Source organism: Danio rerio, chromosome 23 (genome assembly GCF_049306965.1).
Source record: "Danio rerio strain Tuebingen ecotype United States chromosome 23, GRCz12tu, whole genome shotgun sequence".
Classification (NCBI taxonomy): Eukaryota; Metazoa; Chordata; class Actinopteri; order Cypriniformes; family Danionidae; genus Danio; species Danio rerio.
The window spans coordinates 32,530,001-32,550,737 of record NC_133198.1 but is presented as its reverse complement, the minus strand read 5'-3'; the positions used below and the strand labels follow the sequence as shown (position 1 = coordinate 32,550,737).

General features: G+C 34.1%; 1 protein-coding gene across 9 annotated transcripts in view; it reads left to right on the top strand.

Annotated features, from left to right (window-relative positions):
* clstn1 (calsyntenin 1) overlaps positions 1-20,737 on the top strand; it is an 87,492-nt gene that overhangs the window by 57,525 nt on the left and 9,230 nt on the right. For 5 of the 9 annotated variants that reach the window (XR_012398417.1, XR_012398416.1, XM_009296878.4 and 2 more), the window contains 9 exons: positions 1,554-1,703; positions 2,165-2,350; positions 3,199-3,447; positions 7,162-7,283; positions 9,045-9,207; positions 15,861-16,018; positions 17,389-17,537; positions 17,631-17,875; positions 20,147-20,317. Coding sequence is in view for 5 of the 9 variants with exons in the window: in XM_009296878.4 (XP_009295153.1) it covers positions 1,554-1,703; positions 2,165-2,350; positions 3,199-3,447; positions 7,162-7,283; positions 9,045-9,207; positions 15,861-16,018; positions 17,389-17,537; positions 17,631-17,875; positions 20,147-20,317 (1,593 nt within the window). In the remaining 4 variants the exon portion in view is untranslated. Of the gene's footprint in view, positions 1-1,553; positions 1,704-2,164; positions 2,351-3,198; positions 3,448-7,161; positions 7,284-9,044; positions 9,208-10,104; positions 10,156-15,860; positions 16,019-17,388; positions 17,538-17,630; positions 19,033-19,379; positions 19,414-20,146; positions 20,318-20,737 lie in introns of those variants that run through there. The other 4 variants (XM_009296877.4, XM_005162269.5, XR_012398418.1 and 1 more) reach the window with 3 other exon arrangements.

The following is a 20,737-nucleotide window of genomic DNA, read 5'->3' as shown; positions in this document are numbered from 1 at the left end:
AAAGGGTGAACTCACAATAAAGTGGGATTGCATATATTATAGTCATTTTGCTATCTTCCAACCTATTACGTAGCTAACAACTGATCTAAGCCCAACCAATAGTTTTTTCAAAAGCAAATGTAAGAGAAAAGTGCACTGTGACCACATAGTTTAACTTTGGCTTTTACATTGGAATCATGCTTTTCCAACTGAAACCCAAACAAGGATAGCCGAGGTGCACATATTCGATTACAAATCATGGACAACATTTAGTTGTTTTGTGTTAGTTTTTTTGTTGTTGTTCTTCATTCATTGACAATATGTTCCCATAAGTATTATTAGTGTGAAAAGGAAAAAAAAGTTGTTGGCATTATGCTGCCCCGTAGTGTTCATTTTACACTAGAAACCGCAATCAATTGTATGTTTAAGTATGTTTCTGCGGTTTTTAAAAAAATGTAGGCTGAAGCATGTATTCTTAATAAGCCTGTGTTGCTTCATTCACCCCAACTTAAAAGCACATTTACACTGTCTCCGCCATTTTTTCCTATTAGAATCTTATTCACCATGTAGAACAGGCATCATTTTGAATGTCCTAGTTGGCTGAATGCTTACTTTAAATATGTGGTTAATCAGTGAAATTATTTCCCCCTCTCAGTGCTTGCTGTATAGGTGAGTGTTGTTCCCAGTCACAGTTTGGGTTCTTCTCCATATTGTTACGACTAATAAATGTGGAGTGTTTCTCTGTCTGTAGCATTTAATATTTTTTAATAAATGAGAGTGTTTGGGTTTCATGTGAAAATGACCAATTTCTGCCGAAGCAATAGATTCAGATATATTTGATTGGTCAGAGAAGCCAATGAGAAGCTGAAGTTTTTTTGGTGATGTCATATACATTTGTTGAATAATTTAATGATTTTGGTGGATATTAGAAACTGCAAGGTTTGAATGTTGATGTCTTTAATTAGGAATGCGAAATTTATCTGCGACCATATCGATACCAGCCAATAAATTCCACTTTTTTTGTTATCGTTATCGGTGTGAGAACAAAATTAGGCAGATATCTTAAAATCGATTTGATTGTATTATTGTATTAAATTGTATTATTTCTGCTTGTTAAACTACTACACAAGCTTTCTGCCTGCCACTGTTTTATTATTTTGATTTTTGTAAATACATAGTGATTTGGTTGCTTTATTTATGCTTTTTAAATAACAGAGAGCTGGTCATAAAAAAGAATAGTTGAATAGATCGGTTCAAACTTTTTTTTAGTTAAAGTTTTAAAATAAATCCAGTTGTTTAATCCTGTATGTGTTTGGTTTTTGTTTTTGAAATCATACAGAAATTTTCAAGAGTTATTGGTTATCTGTATCTGTCAAAATTTCCATATCGGTGCATCTTTAATGCTTACATTCAAGTTTTGTTGTTGTTATTGTGCACACTAACTTATACAGTAGATAACCCTAAGACTTATATATTGCTACTAACACTCCAAAACTTTCAGAAGGGCTTTAAGCATGATTTGGCTTTTTTTTTAGCTTGTAAATTAATTGCTTGTCACTTCTGCTTCTAAACAGGCAACATCAAGAACACAGAGAAGTTGAACTACGGCAAGGAGCGCATGTACAAACTCACAGTGACTGCCTATGACTGTGGTAAAAACCGAGCATCCGAGGACGTCCTGGTTAAGATCAACATCAAGCCCACCTGCAAACCGAGCTGGCAAGGTATCAGTGACCTCTGGCTCTTCTGTTTCTCAGATAATCAACCCAACACAGCTCAATTTGCTTGTTTTTTCAAAGCTGAAAGCCATGCATGGTCAGTTTTGTAGAAGGTGAAGTGCACAACTTTGTGATTTTAATAAAGTGTGCAAATTTAAAAGATGGACACAATTTTAACTTAAGGGTAATTCTCTATCTAAAGTGGAATTTGGACAAAAATACATGGATTTTATTTGCTGAACTAATCTGATAGTCATTATATAAAAATGATATCTGAAGTACTTTTCAAAATGTATACAAATAATTGAAAAAAAAACCTGTTATTTTAATTGTAAAAATGCAAGTGTATGGAAAATTGATCGGATTGTTCAATGTTTGTTCAAGCTCACAAGCTTAATACAAAGTGCTACTGAACACTCTCTTATAGTCTGTTTTGTGCATGACACATTTTGTGCCTGATGTTACAGGATTTAACAAAAGGATTGAGTATGAGCCTGGTACAGGAAGCCTAGCGCTGTTTCCCAGCATGCATCTGGAGACCTGTGAGGAGCCGATCACCTCCATCCAGGCCAGCATCATGTTGGAGACCAACCACATCGGCAAGGGCTGCGATCGAGACACTTACTCTGAAAAATCCCTGCACAAGCTATGCGGTGAGTTCCAACCCTATTATTATAATGGATTAACATCAAGATCATTAAATGTGATTATGACTTTATTGAAATGTATGTTGAGGCAAGATGCTGCAGGTGATAAGGGTAAAACATTGCCTAATAGTTAATCACCGTAATTCCCCTGCTCATTGAATACATAAAGAATGACAAACATATTCCTAAATTTTATGTAAGACTATGAAAATGAGGCATTACTTCATAAAATATCTGCTTATTTGCATATATTTCTAGCACAAAAATCTGTCGGATTTGTCGTTCCACAATAAACCAGATTTTTTTAAAGTCAGGGTGTCCATGGGGTCTTAAAAAGTATTACAAGTTGATAACTCAATTTCGAGACATTTGAGGCCCTTAAAAAAGTATTTAAAAGTCTTAAATGCCTACAAGTTATAATGTCGCCAATGTTACCGTTTGAAACCTAAAGTGGCGATAAAGGCCTTACAATGTATGGAAAGAGTCTTAAAAAAGGTCTTATATAAGGTATTGAATTTCACTTTCTGATTTCTGTTGTTTCCTGACAGTGTAAAGTTTTACATGTAATCAGTGAAATTTAGTATGAACAAATCCCATGAAACCTTCAGTATTTTAAAACTATGTAGAATTATGTTTTATAACAGGAGAAAAACCCATTTTGAGAAAACGTCCTGTAGAAATATGTAACGTCATTTGAATGAGACAGAAATTGCAACAAACAACTGAAGTGTAAACTGTTTAAAATTCATTTACATAATCATATTACATGTGTAATCCCATAGGTACAGACTGAAGCAAAATGTAAACAGTAATTTGGGCCGCTCTGATGAATATCTGTTTGTGTGCCCATCCAGGTGCCAGCTCTGGCACTGTGGAGCTTCTGCCTGCTCCCAGCAACTCTGCCAATTGGACTGTAGGTCTGCCCACTGACAATGGGCATGACAGTGACCAGGTGTTTGAGTTCAACGGCACTCAGGCCATCAAGGTTCCTGAGGGGGTGGTGAGCACCACCCTGAAGGAACCCTTCACCATCTCTGTGTGGATGAGACACGGGCCTGGAGGACGAGAGAAGGAGACCATCCTCTGCAACTCCGACAAGACTGGTGATTCACATTCACACACACTAAGCACACATACTTGTTTTGGTGGTTTATGAGGACTCTCCATCAGTATAATGTATTTTTTACTCCAAAAACTTTCCCATCCTTCAAACCCAACTCTCACAGGAAACCGGTGGCAAGTTTTGAATGTAAAAAAAACTGTTATGTATGATTTTTAACAATTTGTGAAGACACAGGGTATGTCCTCATAAACCACCTCATTATTGTAATGACATTGACATTATACAAACCATCAAAACCAACATATACACAGAACACACACAGGACAGAACGAGTGATGATGATAGCTTACTGTTTGTGTGTCCTCTTTGTCTTTTTGCCACTGTGGGACTGTTAACATGTTATAGTGTTAACTATGGTGGCCGGAAAGTGCAAAACAACATTACAAAGTATAAAACACTTTTACAAAGCTCGAGACAAATTTACATTTTGAAAAACATTTTTACCTATCATCAGACACAATTACATAGTAAAAACAATTTTACCAAGGACGAAACAAATTTACATTTTAGAAAAAAATTAACAAGACGCAAAACGCTTTTACAAGTCCCGAAACAAATTTACAATTACAGAATATTTACGGTAAGGGAATGTACCACACACCGGAAGTGACGTGAAATGTACCAGACACCGGTAGTGACGAAATGTAACACACACACTGGAAAATATCAATAATATCCATCTTGTGTGAGACAGGTTTCCACGAGTCTAAGACTACAAAAATCATGGTTTGACTAACTGCGATTAAAACATAGAGCTATTCTGAGAAAATATCAGCGTGACATTTTTTTCTAAAATGTAAATTTGTTTCGTCCTTGGTAAAATTGTTTTTACTATTTAATTGTGTCTGATGATAGGTAAAAATGTTTTTCATAATGTAAATTTGTCTCAAGCTTTTTAAAAGTTTTTCACACTTTGTAATGTTGTTTTGCACTTCCCGGCCACCGTAGTTAACACATGTAATTGTGTTATTAATGATGTTAATGCATTTATTTAATTTGAAATTATGAATAATTAAATGAATTTAGTTGACCGCACTGTTTTGACAATCAAAGCAAAATATTGTTATTATTATTATTATTATTATTATTAATACTAAAATGATACACCTGCTAATGTTAACTAATAAAGAAATAAAATATATATTTCTATATTAATAAATAATAATAACAACAACAACAACAACAACAATAATAATAATAATAATAAAAATACAGATATTCACAGTTGGTGAAAGTAGATTTTATTCATATGAATATAGTGTGTGCTTATTATTTTATGTTTTTTGTTTAAATAAACAACAGTTAATCCATTATTTTACAAAATATGAGGGCTGCACAATGTTGGAAAAAACTAGCGTTGAAATGTTTTGTTTTTCTGCTGTATATATTGCAATATGATTATAATTTCACCAGGTGACATGAATAGCTCTATTTCTGTTTTCTAGAATTCATTATTTTAGAATAATTGTGATGATTTCATCGGGCAGAGCATTTTCATAAAATATATTTACGGAATTTACAAGCTATAGAATAAAGCAAACAAACAAAATGGGTTTAACCGATGGTTTTCAAGAGAGTGTAAATGTATTCTGGAACTGTAAATGGATTACACTGTATAGTCTTCATGTGTAAAAAAAATTAAATGCAATTAATCTAAAGCTACAAACAATATAATTTCTTATACACAAATGGTTTAAATCAGCTTAAACTTCGTCACACGCCTTAAAAACAAGAGCAAAAAGTCATTTAAAAAAACTCTGATGTTAAACTTTGCAATAGCTCTACAGTTAAGTCTGTCACGCTAAAAAAATGTTGTTGTACGATATATTGTCACAGAAATTGTTGCAATAAGTAATATTATTGTCGTTTTGAGATCACTTTACGCCACTGATTATAGAATGATTATACAACAAGCATAAATGCAAATAGCCGTAAACTCTTGCAAGTCTTTTTATTCTTAAGGTTATTTAGATTCTGTAATTTGATGTCAGAAATGATGTAAATGTCCAATCATTAACTTTGACATTGGTGTGGTATAGGGCTGTCAAGATTTCTGATTTCGAGATGGGGGGCATATATTGCACCCAAATTTATTGCGATAAACGATATTATTGCCACTTTATAACTTATTATATCACAAATAAAAATAATACATTTTTACAACATAATAGTGTAATAATTTAGGTACACTGTTTCAAAGAACATTTTATTTTTAAGAAGAACATTTAGAATATTTAGGTTTGAAATTGAAAGATGAAAAAAAAATATCTTAAAACAAATAAGTAATAATAAATAGTAAATCGAAACAAAAAAATCGCCTTTTAAAGCATCTCAGGCGCCATTTTATTTTAATAATCAGGCAGATTCCAAGACTGGACTGTTTGTTAAATATTTGTAGCATATTTTTGTAAATGCTGTTTTTTTTAATGTGTTTAACTGCTACATCTCTTTAGTTATATACTGTAATGGTACCTGTCTGTGAGTGTGTGTTATTTTGGACTGTTATGTTTATATTTGCACTGACAGGTAATACATCCGTTACAGTTAACTGTCCGGAAGACAGTTCTTGCTCCCATGTTAAACAAATGGGTAGGGTGGTAATGTTTTAGGTGTGATTTAAGGCAAGTTGTGTTGCCTTTTTTCATTGCCACTGTTCTGAAACAAATTCGACCTATTGGCTCGTTCACATTACAGACTCCCTTCTCATTCGGCTCAAAGCTAAAATATTCCCACACTGGAGCTGAAGACTGTGGCTTTGAAACCAAGTCCGTCGCGACTTATTTATCCTAACTGACTGTAGCTTCTAAACACAAGTCATTGGGTTCGTGTTTTGTCTTCTTTACCTTCACTATCCACTCTCTCTCTGTCGCACATACTATGTCTCTGTGTGTGCGCAGCGAGCGTGTGTGAATTTGTAAATATATATTGCAATGGCAAATATTATTGAGGTCATATACAAATATTGCACGATAAGTCGATATATTGATTATTGTGACAGGTCTATCCACAATGTTCCAAAGTGTGGTTCCTGGTCAGCTATAATCCCAACTTAATGTTGCTGTTTTTGCCATGTGACTATTATGAATGTGCCCAATGCAATATCAATGCTAAAACAATAGATTGTGCAGCCCTACTAAACAAAACTCATTTTCATCACATGTTGTCCAGCATTTTATTAGCAATATTCCAAGAAGTTATACATTTAATCATTTCAGAAATACTCTATATAATCTATGCACAGCAGTTGGTTTTCTTTCATTTAAAAGGAAAACAGTGATTTAAAAATATTTAATGATATAAAATAACATTAGTTGGCGAAACTAAACTAGAATAGCATCTTGATGTTTTAGATGGTTGTTAAAGGGCTTTATTGTAGTAGTGTTGGGAATCTCACTCTCTGGTCAGTCAAGTGAAATCCAATGCGCTAGAAAAAGCTCATCATCTGGGTCTTATGTAAGGCTGATTACATCACAGTTATGTCCTCGTTTATAGCAACTTGCTTCATTGTTTTCTAGAAGAGTGTGGCTGCAGCAAATACGGCACATAGTGTACGGTTCCTTATAAATCCTTTTATCTGCATCTGAGAGTAAAAAAACATCAACTATTGCGACATGCCATCTGTCATGTGATAAACAAGTGAATTGAGATGAATGATTATTGACAGAAGTGTGGTTTTATTCTTCTGTATGTGCAGAGATGAACAGACACCATTATTCTCTATATGTGCACAACTGTCGCCTGGTGCTGCTGCTGCGTCAGGAACCCACCGAATCGGAGAGCTACAAACCTGCTGAATTCCACTGGAAACTCGATCAAGTGAGTCCGCTCGAGGCCCTCCGAAGCACAGAGTTTGTGAAAGACGCCCTTGTGTGTTACTAAATGCTATGTTAAGCTAGTTAGCGGTGAATGAATAGGTCACCTCATGTGTTGAATTAAGGCAAAACATGGCGAAAGTTGTTCTGACGAAGTGGTCCATGTGCAGTGGACAAAATCTGATGCAATGACAGAGAAATGCATTCGACTTTAGATGCGTTTATATATAGTACAGATTTATTTTAAGTCATGCATTTGAACGTTTTAAACCAAAGGATTTAGCTGTGATCGGCTATTGTCAACATTTCATGGCTTTTAATATTGTTATGTATTGTGTTACGTAAGGTATTAGCAATACACTTGTTTCACCTACTTAAATGGTGAAGGGAACAGACTCAAAGGAAATACAGGCTTCAGACTTGCTTAAAACTGTTAAAAAATACTTTAGCATATGCTTTGCTACAGTTTCTAGATGAAATGAACACTGAATTGAGTAACTTTTGTTCCTTTTTACATTAATAATACTTATAGGGACAAATTATGCAGAATAGAATATTATTTTTATATAGTTCTTTGCACAGGGCGACATGGTGGCATGTTTGCATGTTCTCCCTGTGTTCACGTAGGTTCCTCCGGGTGCTCTGGTTTCCCCCACAGTCCAAAGACATGTGTTATAGATGTATTGGATGAACTAAATTGGCTGTAGTGTATGAGTGCGTGTGTGAATGCGTGTTTCCCAGTACTGAAAATGTGGCTGGAAGGACATTCGCTGCATGAAACATATGCCTGAATAGTTGGTGGTTTATTTTGGCGACCTCTGAAACAGAGACTAAGCCAAAGGAAAATGAATAAATACCTGATGTGTAAATGTCTGATTTGTAATTGAAAACGTCTGTTTCATCTATTTCCATTTGGACAACTTTTCGGTCATGGTCAATAACTCAGTTTGTAGTTTAAATTTGGTGAAGCACGGTTCCACAAATATCCACATTCCACAGATGAAAGCAATGCAAAATCAAGGTAAAATGATGAGGTCACAGAGCACTTTCCTCTTTTGTTTGTGTTTGAAAACACTATCGGTTGGGTTTAGAGGATGGTTTGGGTCAGTAATTCGCTAGTTGATTCGAACGTATCTCTGTATCTGAAACACACAATGAAATGTAACGCAACTTATTTTACTGCGCAACTTATTTTACGTTATGCAAAAATGTCGTCTGAGGCCTGTATTTTTAGTGAGCATAGGCTGTAAAATTAATGCGTTTCTAAGTTGGCTAATAGCTTTTTTCGAGTAGCAGGTTTTCACTTTCTACAATGCAGAAGTTTATCTGAATGAATTTTCGGCTTTAGTCTGCCGTTAAATTGCTAACTACTGCTGCTAATATAATCTCCCTATGGAAATAAACTAAAACATTAAAACTCGAACTCGAGTCTCTAAAAACATTTTGTTGGACTGCCCAATTTTTTATGTTATAAGACAGATGTTTTTTTACCAGGACAGACTTTAAAGTTGTATTCACGCACTCGGATTTTACCATTTTTGTTAAAAAGTTATTTAAGTAATTATTCTGATGTTGTATTCATTTAGTTCTTAACATTTTTTGATTTCTGTTGAAGTTGAAAATGTGTTTGCTTTTTGTGCATTGTTTGTGAAATTATGTTAAATGTTTAATATGTATCTGCCATGTAATAGCCAACAAGCCTGGTATGGTATTAAACAAATAATATGGTATTAAACAAACAACTGAGGCCTGTTTCTTTTCCCAGGTGTGTGATAAAGAATGGCATCACTATGTGTTGAACATCGAGTTCCCGGCAGTGACTTTGTTTGTGGATGGAGGCACCTTTGAGCCGTTCCTGGTTACAGAGGATTACCCTCTGCATACCTCCAAGATTGAGACCCAGCTCACCATCGGCGCCTGCTGGCAAGGTACAGACACTAATCATCATTGATTCATCATACACATTGTGATTCAAACTCAGCTTCACAGTTGAATCTTCTGTCGACAGATGCAGATAAAAACAATTGTGTTTAATAAATTGAATTAAGCACCTAAAAAATCTACACATTGGCTACAAACATATATTCCTAATTTTTTAATAATATAAAAATATATAGAATTATATATTTAGTCTTATATATTGTCATATTAATTAATAATAATCTTATTTCAGAGTTTTGTGGCTTTAATTCCATGTCAATATTTATAGTGACGTTTTTCTTTTTTTAAAATAAAACAATACTAATGTATTATTATTATTACTATTATTGTTATTGTTATTGTTATTAATTTAAATATGTGTTTAAATTTGTTCTTATTTTGGAAAATATACCCAAAAATATGTTTGATTATTTATATGTAGGATTATTTGTTTTTTCTCTACAGTATTTTACTAATATTTGTTTAATAATCTGTATGAAGTGAGAACTTTTTCAAAATTTGGCTTTAGTTCCATGTCAGTATTTGTAGTAATGTTTTCCTTTTTTAATAAAAACAGTGATTATTTATTTATTTATTATAATAATTATTATTATTATTATTATTAATTTAAATACTTGAATATGTATTTTAATTTTTCCTTATTTCGGAAAAATAGACTGAAAATATGTTTGATTATATGTGTGTATGATTATTTTATATGTATGTATTTTCCCTTATATTTTACTAATATTTATATAATAACCAGTTTGAAATGAAAACTTTTCTTGACTCTAATGCATGTATAAAGTGCCGTTCTTTTCCTTGACTCTATTTATGAAGTGCCTTTCTTTCCCTTGACTCTATTGAGCCCTGGTGTTTTCCTGCTCTTCTGTCTTACTCTACAGACTTCTCAGGACATGACAATGACACTGAGACTCTCTCAGAGCCTTTGACAGGTTGCCCATGTCTTTCCTGATCTCACCAATCTATCCAAACGCACGTCTCTTAACGCATATGCTCAGCTTCAGTCGGCAACACCATAACACTTATAGCATGATGCCAACGAGTCCAGAGACACCATATCATAAACCCTGCTTGTCTTATTCTCCATTATGTTTTATTGATTTATCAGTCAAACTCCATCTCATTTCTGTTCACCTGCAGATTGTGAGAAGTACAGCATTGTTATGTATTATTGTTATGATTTTTAGGACTCTACCTTTAACTAATATTGGCACCCTTGGTAAAAATGAGCAGATAAAAAATAACAAAAGTTGTTCACTCACTTTTTTTTTCTTATTATTTGTATTATTATACATTTTTGCTGATATTTTGTAAAACCGAAGTCTATGAAAGATAAATAATAGTGATCAATATAGAAAAACTTTCATTTAGAACAAATAATTACATACACAGCAGTTTTATCTAAAAAAATAACAATATCTTTTTTTGACATATGTGAGATGATGAATTATTAAGTAATACAAGAAAAATTATTTCGACTACATTCTTATTGATATCTTTTTAGTGTGACTAGGATGGGGAAAATGTTTTACCCATGATATAAATATGGTTTAATTATGAGGTACTGTAACACAAAGGCCAAAGTCTACTTGATCTCTATAAGTACGACCAAACAACATAGCTGTGATTTGCAGCAGTGGGTTGTTGAGCTTGACAAAATAACAAGTGACAATAAAAATTTAGCAAAGACACTGTTGTGCAACACTAAAGTGTTGTGTGTCAGTCTGAAAGAGAATGTGTTGGGATCCCGGACGAGCCCCCATTTTACAACTTCAAACAAAATCCCTACACATACAGTAAGAAGGTGATGCTAAAAAAGAGCATTTTTACTCATCTAGATAAAAAATAAAACCCATTGTTTTAATATAAAAGACAGGGCTCAAAAGATTGTGAAATTGACCAGTAAGAGACGATAACATCAAACATAGAATGTTTTACAGGTAATAGTCACACGTGCACTGCTGTTCCTAACTACAACATACTCAGTAGGTCTGGGCTATTATTCGAAGGTGATTTTTCATGTGCATTTTGAAAGTAAAGTTGGTTCTAGCAAACCTTTAGCACATGCTTTTAGGTGGAGCAGTATTTACTACACAGAGTCATACTACATTGAGTTAGGTTAAATCAAATTTGAAATCAAAATCAATTTAATCTGACAATAATGAAGTCTAGATAACTGTTCTGGTTTACCACTGAATTGTGCTTCCCTGACAAGATGTGCATGAATTTTGTATGCAGTGTTGATCAGTAGCGTTGCTACAAGTAGTGACACTACTAGCTTAACTACATTTATCAGTAACGTGGCGGTAGCATTGCTACATACTGAATCAAATAGCTTCTCAGTAGCGAATCTATTTTTTTAGTCAAGTAGCGCAGTAGCGTCCATACAAGCTACAGTTGCCGACCGTGGATCAATAAGTAACTGCACCAACATTCACGGAGCTGTGAGACCAATGTCTAGCCAATAAGGGTAAATTGATAGGATGGTGAGAATGACGATTTCTTCTTCTTCCTGTTTTACAGTGTTCGACAACAAACATTTTGGTGTGCTACTGCTACCTCTTGCTCTGTTCGGTGACATCGCCAACCAATTAGGCTAACATGAGATATAAATATATATATATATATATATATATATATATATATATATATATATATATATATATATATATATATTGCTATATAAGCATTTAATTGTGTGTGTGTGTGTGTGTGTGTGTGTATATATATATATATATATATATATATATATATATATATATATATATATATATATATATATACATACACACACAATTAAATGCTTATTCCTAAATATTTTTCTTTATAAATTACTTTAGTATTTTAAATGTGTAACTATAATTTGATTCTGTTTAGTACAGCATATTATTTCCAGTAAATAATTGAACTGAACAATTCTGCCTCATGTTACATTGACAGTTTTATTGATCACTAAGATATGATTGACTTGGATTTAAGGTGCTTCGATATAAAAATGAGAATTGCAAAAATAGCTTAATGTATTTTTTTTTTCGCCTTTGCCCATGTATTTACCATGTGCGCCAGTATTATTGGAGAACACTGTAAGTCAGAGGGTTTGCAGGATTATTTATCCCAGTGGTATGAGTGCAGCAGACAGTGTGTCATTTCTCAGCATGTGCCCTTGCTGCCTGTGAGAGCATCAGCAGCATCAGTCAGTGTCGTATTACTGCCGAGGTCATTCTGGCCACTCCGCATCTCTCTGTGTCCTTCACAGCGTAGAGGACAGTAAATGCAGAAAGACACATACTACACTTCCATTTTAAACTCTTCTTAAAGAGACAGCTCATCTAAAATCAAGCATTTGATTTTGGGAAAAAAATATGTACAGGTAAAAATATATTATTACCATTATTATGATAATAGATTATTATTAAAGGTGCAGGATGTAAGTTTTACACCAAGATGTTAAACTAGGGATTGCATTCCTGGATTAAAACAAACACAAGCGCAGGCTGACAGATTAAGAACCAACAAGGCTAATTTAACGGCACCCGATATGAAGAATATTTTCCATATTAAAAGGAGTTTTTGTTCTAACCAACACTGATACATTGCAAATGGCTTCTATTTCTTGTTTAGTTTACCTCATTACCTCATTGAACTTTAGAACTGAGACTCAAACCCAACACATGGTCATTGTGCATGTACATTTATTAATGTTAAAGAGGTTTAATATGTATTCATTAGAGTATAAACCTTACCATTTCGTGAGCGAGTGCATGTTCTGTGCTTCTGAATGGCTGCATTTAAATTTCTGTCGTGTTTCGTCTTGTGCAAACAGCCAAATTGCTTATCACTATGAATCTCGTCACGAAGCATTTTGTTAGGACACAAGGTTACAATGTAACCTGCTCACCAAATGTTTATGTTAGTGATATTTATATTATTTGTAGTGCTGTCAATCGATAAAAAAAATTAACTAATTAATCGCACCTTTTTAAAAAAATTATTGCATTTAAAATACTGAAAATTGTAATTTTGGCTATTTAAATGTAAACTTAATGTAAACGCAAGACAAAAAATATTTAAATTCAAATTATAATTGTTTAATAGAATTTTTGTTTAACTTGTAACACAGATTTCTTCATGTAAACAAAAAAAACCACAATAAACCATCAAGATCCTGGCTTTACAGCCATATTTATTAAAGAAATTAAAACACAGGCATGTTAATGACATTTAAATTTCAAAACAATCAATGTAAATAAAGAAAACATTGATTTCCATATGCAAAAAAACTGCAAAAAAATGCCAAAATACAGGAATTGCAGATATGGAAAATGAAAAATGATAATAATAAACTATAGAATACAAACTGTTGCACTCATTGTAAAGTTGTATTGCTGTGAGTTGAGAACATTAGTTATAGAGTAGAAACAATTTTGCTTAATCCTCCTTTACATTCATCCAGTTGCTAAGACTAGGAGTATCCCGCAAGTGCACAGAGACTCCCAAATGCCCGCAAATGAATGATAATTTCTTGCAAACCGGTCGTTAAATACATTGCACACCCCTCTCGCCCCTACTCAGATACGTCGCTCACTCCACCCCTGACACAGACACACACACAGACAAACACACAACGCGCTGCAGACGTTTTGGCCCTAACGGCCTTCCATACTACAGCGACTCCCCTCAGATTCATCACGCATGATCACGTCTATCAAATTTGCTTAAACTAAGCGTCCTAAAGTATTACTGTATTTCACAAGGATTCTGACACAACAACGCGAAGCATACACTTTCGTTGCGTTTAATGAGAAAACACGCTAAACTTGGAGGGCTCATGCTGAAAGGCAGAGTAATGCCCTGTCTTTGACAGCTTGCGACTTCACCAGAGACGTTCTGAGTACATTCACATAAGACACCAATACTCCGATTTTAATATGATTAAGATTAAACTCTTATTAAAATTCTACCGTGTAGCCTTAAAAGGAACCTTACCTTAAAGGAACACCGAGTCACAAAATGCGGAAGATTTTCTTTCTGTTCGCCATGCGGTATCAACTTACAACAGAAGTCGAAAGTTAAAAATTAATCACCCGAAATTGCATGAAACTTTGGAGAGCCTGGTGATGCGACTAATTGTTTTATACTGAAACTTGCCTTCAAAAAGTGCTTCCTTGGTCTTATCCACATTTATTGCATGTTGAACACACGTCCACCACAACAGGAAGTAAAAAAACCTGCAACTGCGTTAATTGCGTAAATTTTTTTTAACACGTTAATTATTTAAAATTAATAGCATGCGTTAACGCGTTAATTTTGACTGCGCTAATTATTTGCTAATTAATAACCTCATGTGGAACTCTGAATCTGCATCTCATTTCAGAGTTTGCCACTGTCCACCAGAGGTTGCATTTCGGTCACAAGCGCAGACTTTGAGTTCCTTTCTGAATAAATGAATGAAATATGCGGTTTCCCTTTAAGGCAACTTGGGGTGCTGTAATATAATTTAAGTTAGTTGAATAAAAAAATGCAAGAATGCATTGTGGTTTGCACAAAAATGTGAGGCAGCATTTTATTTTTGTGCCATAATAATAATAAATGTTTCTTGAGCAGCATATTAAATGGAAAAATTTAAATGAACAGCCAACAATAGGATATTGCTATTATTATAATGATAAATTATTATTGTCATTATTATGCATATGCAGTTATTTGAATAATAAAATGCAATAATGCATTGTGGTTTGCACAAAAATAAATGGTAGCATAAATTTTTTTTTGTGTCATAATAATGATAAATGTTTCTTGAGGAGCATATTAGTACATTAAAATATTTTTGAAAGCTGAAAAATATAGCTTTGCCATGACAGGAATAAATTACATTACAACAGAAAACAGCTATTATATTATTATAATATATATTCAATTGCAACACCACAATATTGTATTTTTAATTAAATAAATGCAGCTTTGGTGGAAACTAATCAACATAAAAAACTACTTCGAAACATAAAATAAAAAATAAATACTTCCAATTCCAAACTTTTAAACAGCACTATAAATAAGTTTTCTGAATATCCCAGCATTTTATGTAATATAGGACACTTTTGTGTCCCTGGACCACATAAACAGTCCTATTTTACACTGGTATGATCATTGTTAGTGAATATTTATCTTTTTGAAGCTTGACAGATGTGCTCGCTATTACCTGTCATTCTATAAAAGTCAAAACAAGGCTTTTCAAAAACACTTTTATGTGCCATACAAGTAACAACAGCATGCTAAATTTCACATGACATAATAAAAAATGATGAAAAAAAAATCTTTTTTGGGTCACCCATTCCTCAAATATTCATAACCAGACGTACTTCAAAACCACATTTAGAAAAATGCAAATATGTGAAATTGTGTTGCCTATTTTTTTTTTTTTTGTGCTTCTTTTTGTTCATTCCCATTCATTTGCTATTTTTTTCCTCCCACCAAGAGTTGCATGAAAGCGCAGGTCATCCATCATCGGCAGCACCAGCACTGAACTCCTAACATGCATGAGCATCAGTCACAGAGCATGCTTGAGCTCAGAAGAGAGTGTGTGTGTGCACGGGCGTTCAATATCTCACTGCTTCTGTCCTCCTCGGGGCTTGTGTAGGTGGCAGTGCCCGCATGACTCAGTTCTTCCGGGGAAACCTGGCTGGACTCATGATCCGCTCTGGAAAACTGGAGAACAAGAAGGTGATCGACTGCCTGTACACCTGCAAGGAGGGGCTCGATGTGCAGCTTCCAGAAGAAGTGGCCTCTGCTGTCAAGGTGAGTGCTTGTGAACGGTGATTGAAACACAATAAGCAGTTGAAGTGAGAGTTAATAGCCCTCTTGAATTATTAGCCCCTCAGTACATTTTTCCCCAATTTCTGTTTAATGAAGAGAAGATTTTTTCAACACATTTCTAAACATAATAGTTTTAATAACTCATTTTTAATATCTGATTTCTTTTATCTTTGCCATGACGACAGTAAATAATATTTTTGACTGGATATTTTTCAAGATACTAGGACTGAACTTAAAGTGACATTTTAACTAGGTTAATTAGGCTGTTATGGTCGTTAGGCATGTTATTGTATAACAGTGGTTTGTTCTGCAGACAATGAAGAAAAAATATTGCTTAAGGGGGCTAATAATATTGACCCCAAAAATGATTTTTAATAATTAAAAACTGCTTTTATTCGAGTCAAAATAAAACAAATAAGACTTTCTCCAGAAGAACAAATATTATAGGAAATACTGTGAAAATTTCCTTGCTCTGTTAAACATCACTTGGGAAATATTCGAAGAATAAAACAAATTTAGAAGAGGGCTAATCGTTTTGACTTCTTCATTATATATACCTTTTGTTAAACTTTTAGAGCATTTTTCTTATTTTACATTTAATTTGTTAAGGATACAATTAAAGAATTTTATATAATTAAAGTTTACTTGTATATATTTATAAATGTTGCTCTGCTGCCTGCCTGATATGCTGAATGTGTTATGTAATCTGAAATATAGTTTTTTTTTACTTTGTTATTTGCTACTTCATTTATATAAAGGGGCTCTGACAGTCTACATTATAAGTCTTATGGAAAGAAGACTGACTAGTACAACAAAAATAAAAAGATAAATTTACAAAAAAATATTTTTTATTCAACTTAAATATAAATATCTTAGTGATAATAGTTATACTTTGTAAAAAAATACAAATAGCTGACATTTGCAATATTGTTTATGTATGTTTATAGAATACATATAATGTGTGTGTATGTAAATATGTATCCTTATTTTTTATGAATTAAAAATTAATACAAACTATAAAGAGTATTAAGTTAAAATTAATTAACTTTAAAAATGAGATAAAGTTTATTAGTATATTCAACAATCAATATACTTAATAATAAACTCATACACTTAAAAAAAAATTGAGATGCTGTAGTAACTAGTAAGTAGTAACTAGAGGGCTAATAATTCTGACTTCAACTGTATATTAATTGACTATTGATAAACATTATTTTTGCTTAAATACCTAAACAAAAAAAAAACATTTTATGTAATATTATTTCCAGCTTAATTTCAGTTCAGCTTAAGTCAGCAATGAAAAACCATGTGGTCCAGCTTGGTTATAAGTTTCTCTGTCTGTGTCTTTCAAGGTGGAGTTTAACCCTAACCAGTCATCACTGAGTCTGGAGGGAGATGACATTGAGAGCTTTGAGAAGGTCATGCAGCACATCTCCTACCTGAACTCCAGACAGTTCCCAACTCCAGGAATACGCCACCTCCGTGTCTCCACCACTGTCAAGTAAATTTACATCACTTCATTTCATCCAAAATGTAAAAAATGACTATTAAGATCAAGCATACCAATGAATCCATCATGATTTTCCTTCTTTAGATGCTTCAATGAGGAGACCTGTATCTCTGTGCCGGACTCTGAAGGCTATGTGATGGTTCTCCAGCCAGAGGAGCCAAAGATCAGCCTGAGCGGAATCGATCATTTTGCACGTGGAGCAGCTGAATTTGAGAGCGTGGAGGGTGTTACGCTGTTCCCAGAGCTGCGCATCGTCAGCACCATCACCCGAGAGGTGGAGGTGGAGGCAGAGGCTGAGACTGAAGCCGAAGGAGAGGATGATCCCACAGGTATGCCTGGAATTCCAGATTTACATACTGGAGGAAATGGAGAATCAAGGACAGAGAGAACGTTGTAATGGGAAACAGATTGAGCTGGAGTTCAAGAGAAAGACTTAAATGTCCAGTGTAGTGCTTTGAAATGTGCATTTTTAATTCAATGTTTGATGTAACCTCAACTGAAAAATGAAAAGAGGGTGAGACCTATAGTAGCTCCTTCCCTTTAAAAATAGCCAATAGTGTTTAGTTTTTATCACAGCTCAGCCAATGAGAGTGGTTGAGATTAAATGAAAAGCAAATGAGAGAAATCTTGAAGGGGGTGGGGAATGTCAGATGCTAGAAAGCATCTGATTGGTCAAGATTTAATGAGAAACATAAATATTGAGGTGTAGTGAAAAAAAAAATTGTTGATCAATTTTATACAAAAGTGACAAACTACAAGCTTTGGATGTTTATATCTTGAATTTTGTCACTGTATTGGACACTAGAGTATCAATATGTTTAAAATGAACAGACCGATACAATAATTTCAAGGGACCTTTAAGTTCGAGTAAAGAGGAAAAGTCTGTTACTAGTTGGCGAAGTAGACTGGAATAAAGTGATGAGTGGTGACTTTTTTTCTGCATATGCTGTCTAATTTGTTTAGTAATCAGAGACGGCAAATTAAAAAACGCATAACAGGGTGTTGATTTAAAAGTAGAAAATAGCCATTAGGGCAAATTTACACAGACATATGCAGTTGAAGACAAAAATATTAGCCCTCCAGTGAAATTTGTATTATTTTCCCCAAATGCTGTTTAACAGAGAAATGACTGCTATGGTTAATATTATAAGCCATTATAATAATTAAATAGGGCGTTACAGTGGCGCAGTGGGTAGCACAATCGCCTCACAGCAAGAAGGTCACTGCTTGAGCCACGGCTGGGTCAGTTGGCATTTCTGTGTGAAGTTCGCATGTTCTCCCTGCGTTGGCATTGGTTTCCTCTGGGTGTTCCGGTTTCCCCCACAAGTAAAAAGGACATGCAGTAAAGGTGAATTGGGTAAGCTAAATTGTCCATAGTGTGTGTGTGTGAATTAGTGCGTTTGGATGTTTCCCAATGATGGGTTGCAGCTGGAAGGGCATCCGCTGCGTGAAACATATGCTGGATAAGTTGGCGGTTCATTCCGCTGTGGCGACCCCAGATTAATAAAGGGACTAAGGGTGAAAATAATATGAATGAATGAATGAAAAAATAATTAAATATATAAATTTACAGGCTACAGAACAAACCAGGTTGCCTAGTTAAACTAAATAACCTAGTTAAATCTTTAAATTAAAATATTTTGTAAAATAATAACTAGTAAAATATTATTTACTGTCATTATGGGAAAGACAAAATAAATAGTTATTAAAATTCAGTTATTAAAACTATTGTTTAAAAATATCCAGAATCTAATAGAACTCTTTAAAAATAATGTTCTCTGTTAAGCAACACTTTCAATTTCACACAAAATCACAATTTTAGGGCTAAAAAAGTTTGTCCTTTCCCACATAACACATGCTGGCATTTAAAAAAAACAAAAACAAAAAAAAAACAGATCGACTATGAGTAATATTTCCTATTAGCAACAGAAGAAATAACTTAAAATAACAGTTCAACTTTTCAATTTAGTTATATTTTTATGTCCTTCATGCAAGATTATTAAATTCACTTGTTTCTTAAAGTAATGTCTTGGATGTATATTATTTAAAAAGTGCTAGAAACACTGGTGTTGTCATCCAAATGGGTTAATATGATGGATTTTGGGACACATCAGAAAGCAGACTGACTTGATTTACTAGATAGACTGAAACCCCTCTGAAATCCCCCTGCTGTCCATCTAAACCCAGCTAAGACCTGCCTGGATGTCCAGCTTAAACCAAAAATTCTATCATAACATATTTTAAAATCAGTATAAAATTTGTGCAGAGCAAGGAAGGAGGAGCAACATATTAAATGAAAATGCAGATGATTAAACTGCTTTTAAAGTAATATTGTGAACTTTCATATTAGAGTAAGCGCTAGAAAAACTGATGCCATCATCAGTCCATAGAATGAATTCTAGGCTGAAATGTGTAGCTTATGCTTTAGGAAAAGGTTTTCTCTCAGTTCATCGATAAGTTTAAGTGTATTGTAAGTAATTCCTACAGAATCTCACTCAATATTTGCCATCAAATTGCATGGTGGACTCTTTCTGAACAAGACTAATGAAATGGAGAGGCTCTGATCTAACGTACTGATGATTGTGTTTTGTTTTTGGCAGTGCAAGAGACGGTGGTGTCTGAGGAGATCATGCACAACTTGGACACGTGTGAGGTGACTGTGGTGGGAGAGGATCTGAATGGAGATCATGAGAGTCTGGAGGTGGATCTGGCTCAGATTCAGCAGAGAGCTCTGGAGATGAGCTCCTCTAACGTGGGCATGGTCATCACAGGTGCTCCTCTACATCTACAGACTGATACTGTGTGGTTGTGCACTTCTGTTAGATTGTTTTTAGGAGATTTGTTCCTAGAAGTTTAGATGTCAGTGGCAACAGTCAGTACCATACTATATCAGTACTACAAACTTAGAGATAGTTTACTACAAAACAATTCTCCATTTACTCTTTTATGAGTTTCTTTCTGGTGTTGAGCACAAAACAAGAAGTTCAGATGAATGTTGGGGGGGGGGGGGGGGGGGGGGGGGGGGGGGAATGCCATTGACATATATAAAAATACTCCATTTACTCTTTAATGAATTTCCGTCTGGTGTTAAATTCAAAACAAGATATTCAGAAGAATGTTGGGGGGAAAAAACACCATCTACATCCATAAAATTACTCTATTTACTCTTTTATGAATTTCGTTCTGGTGTT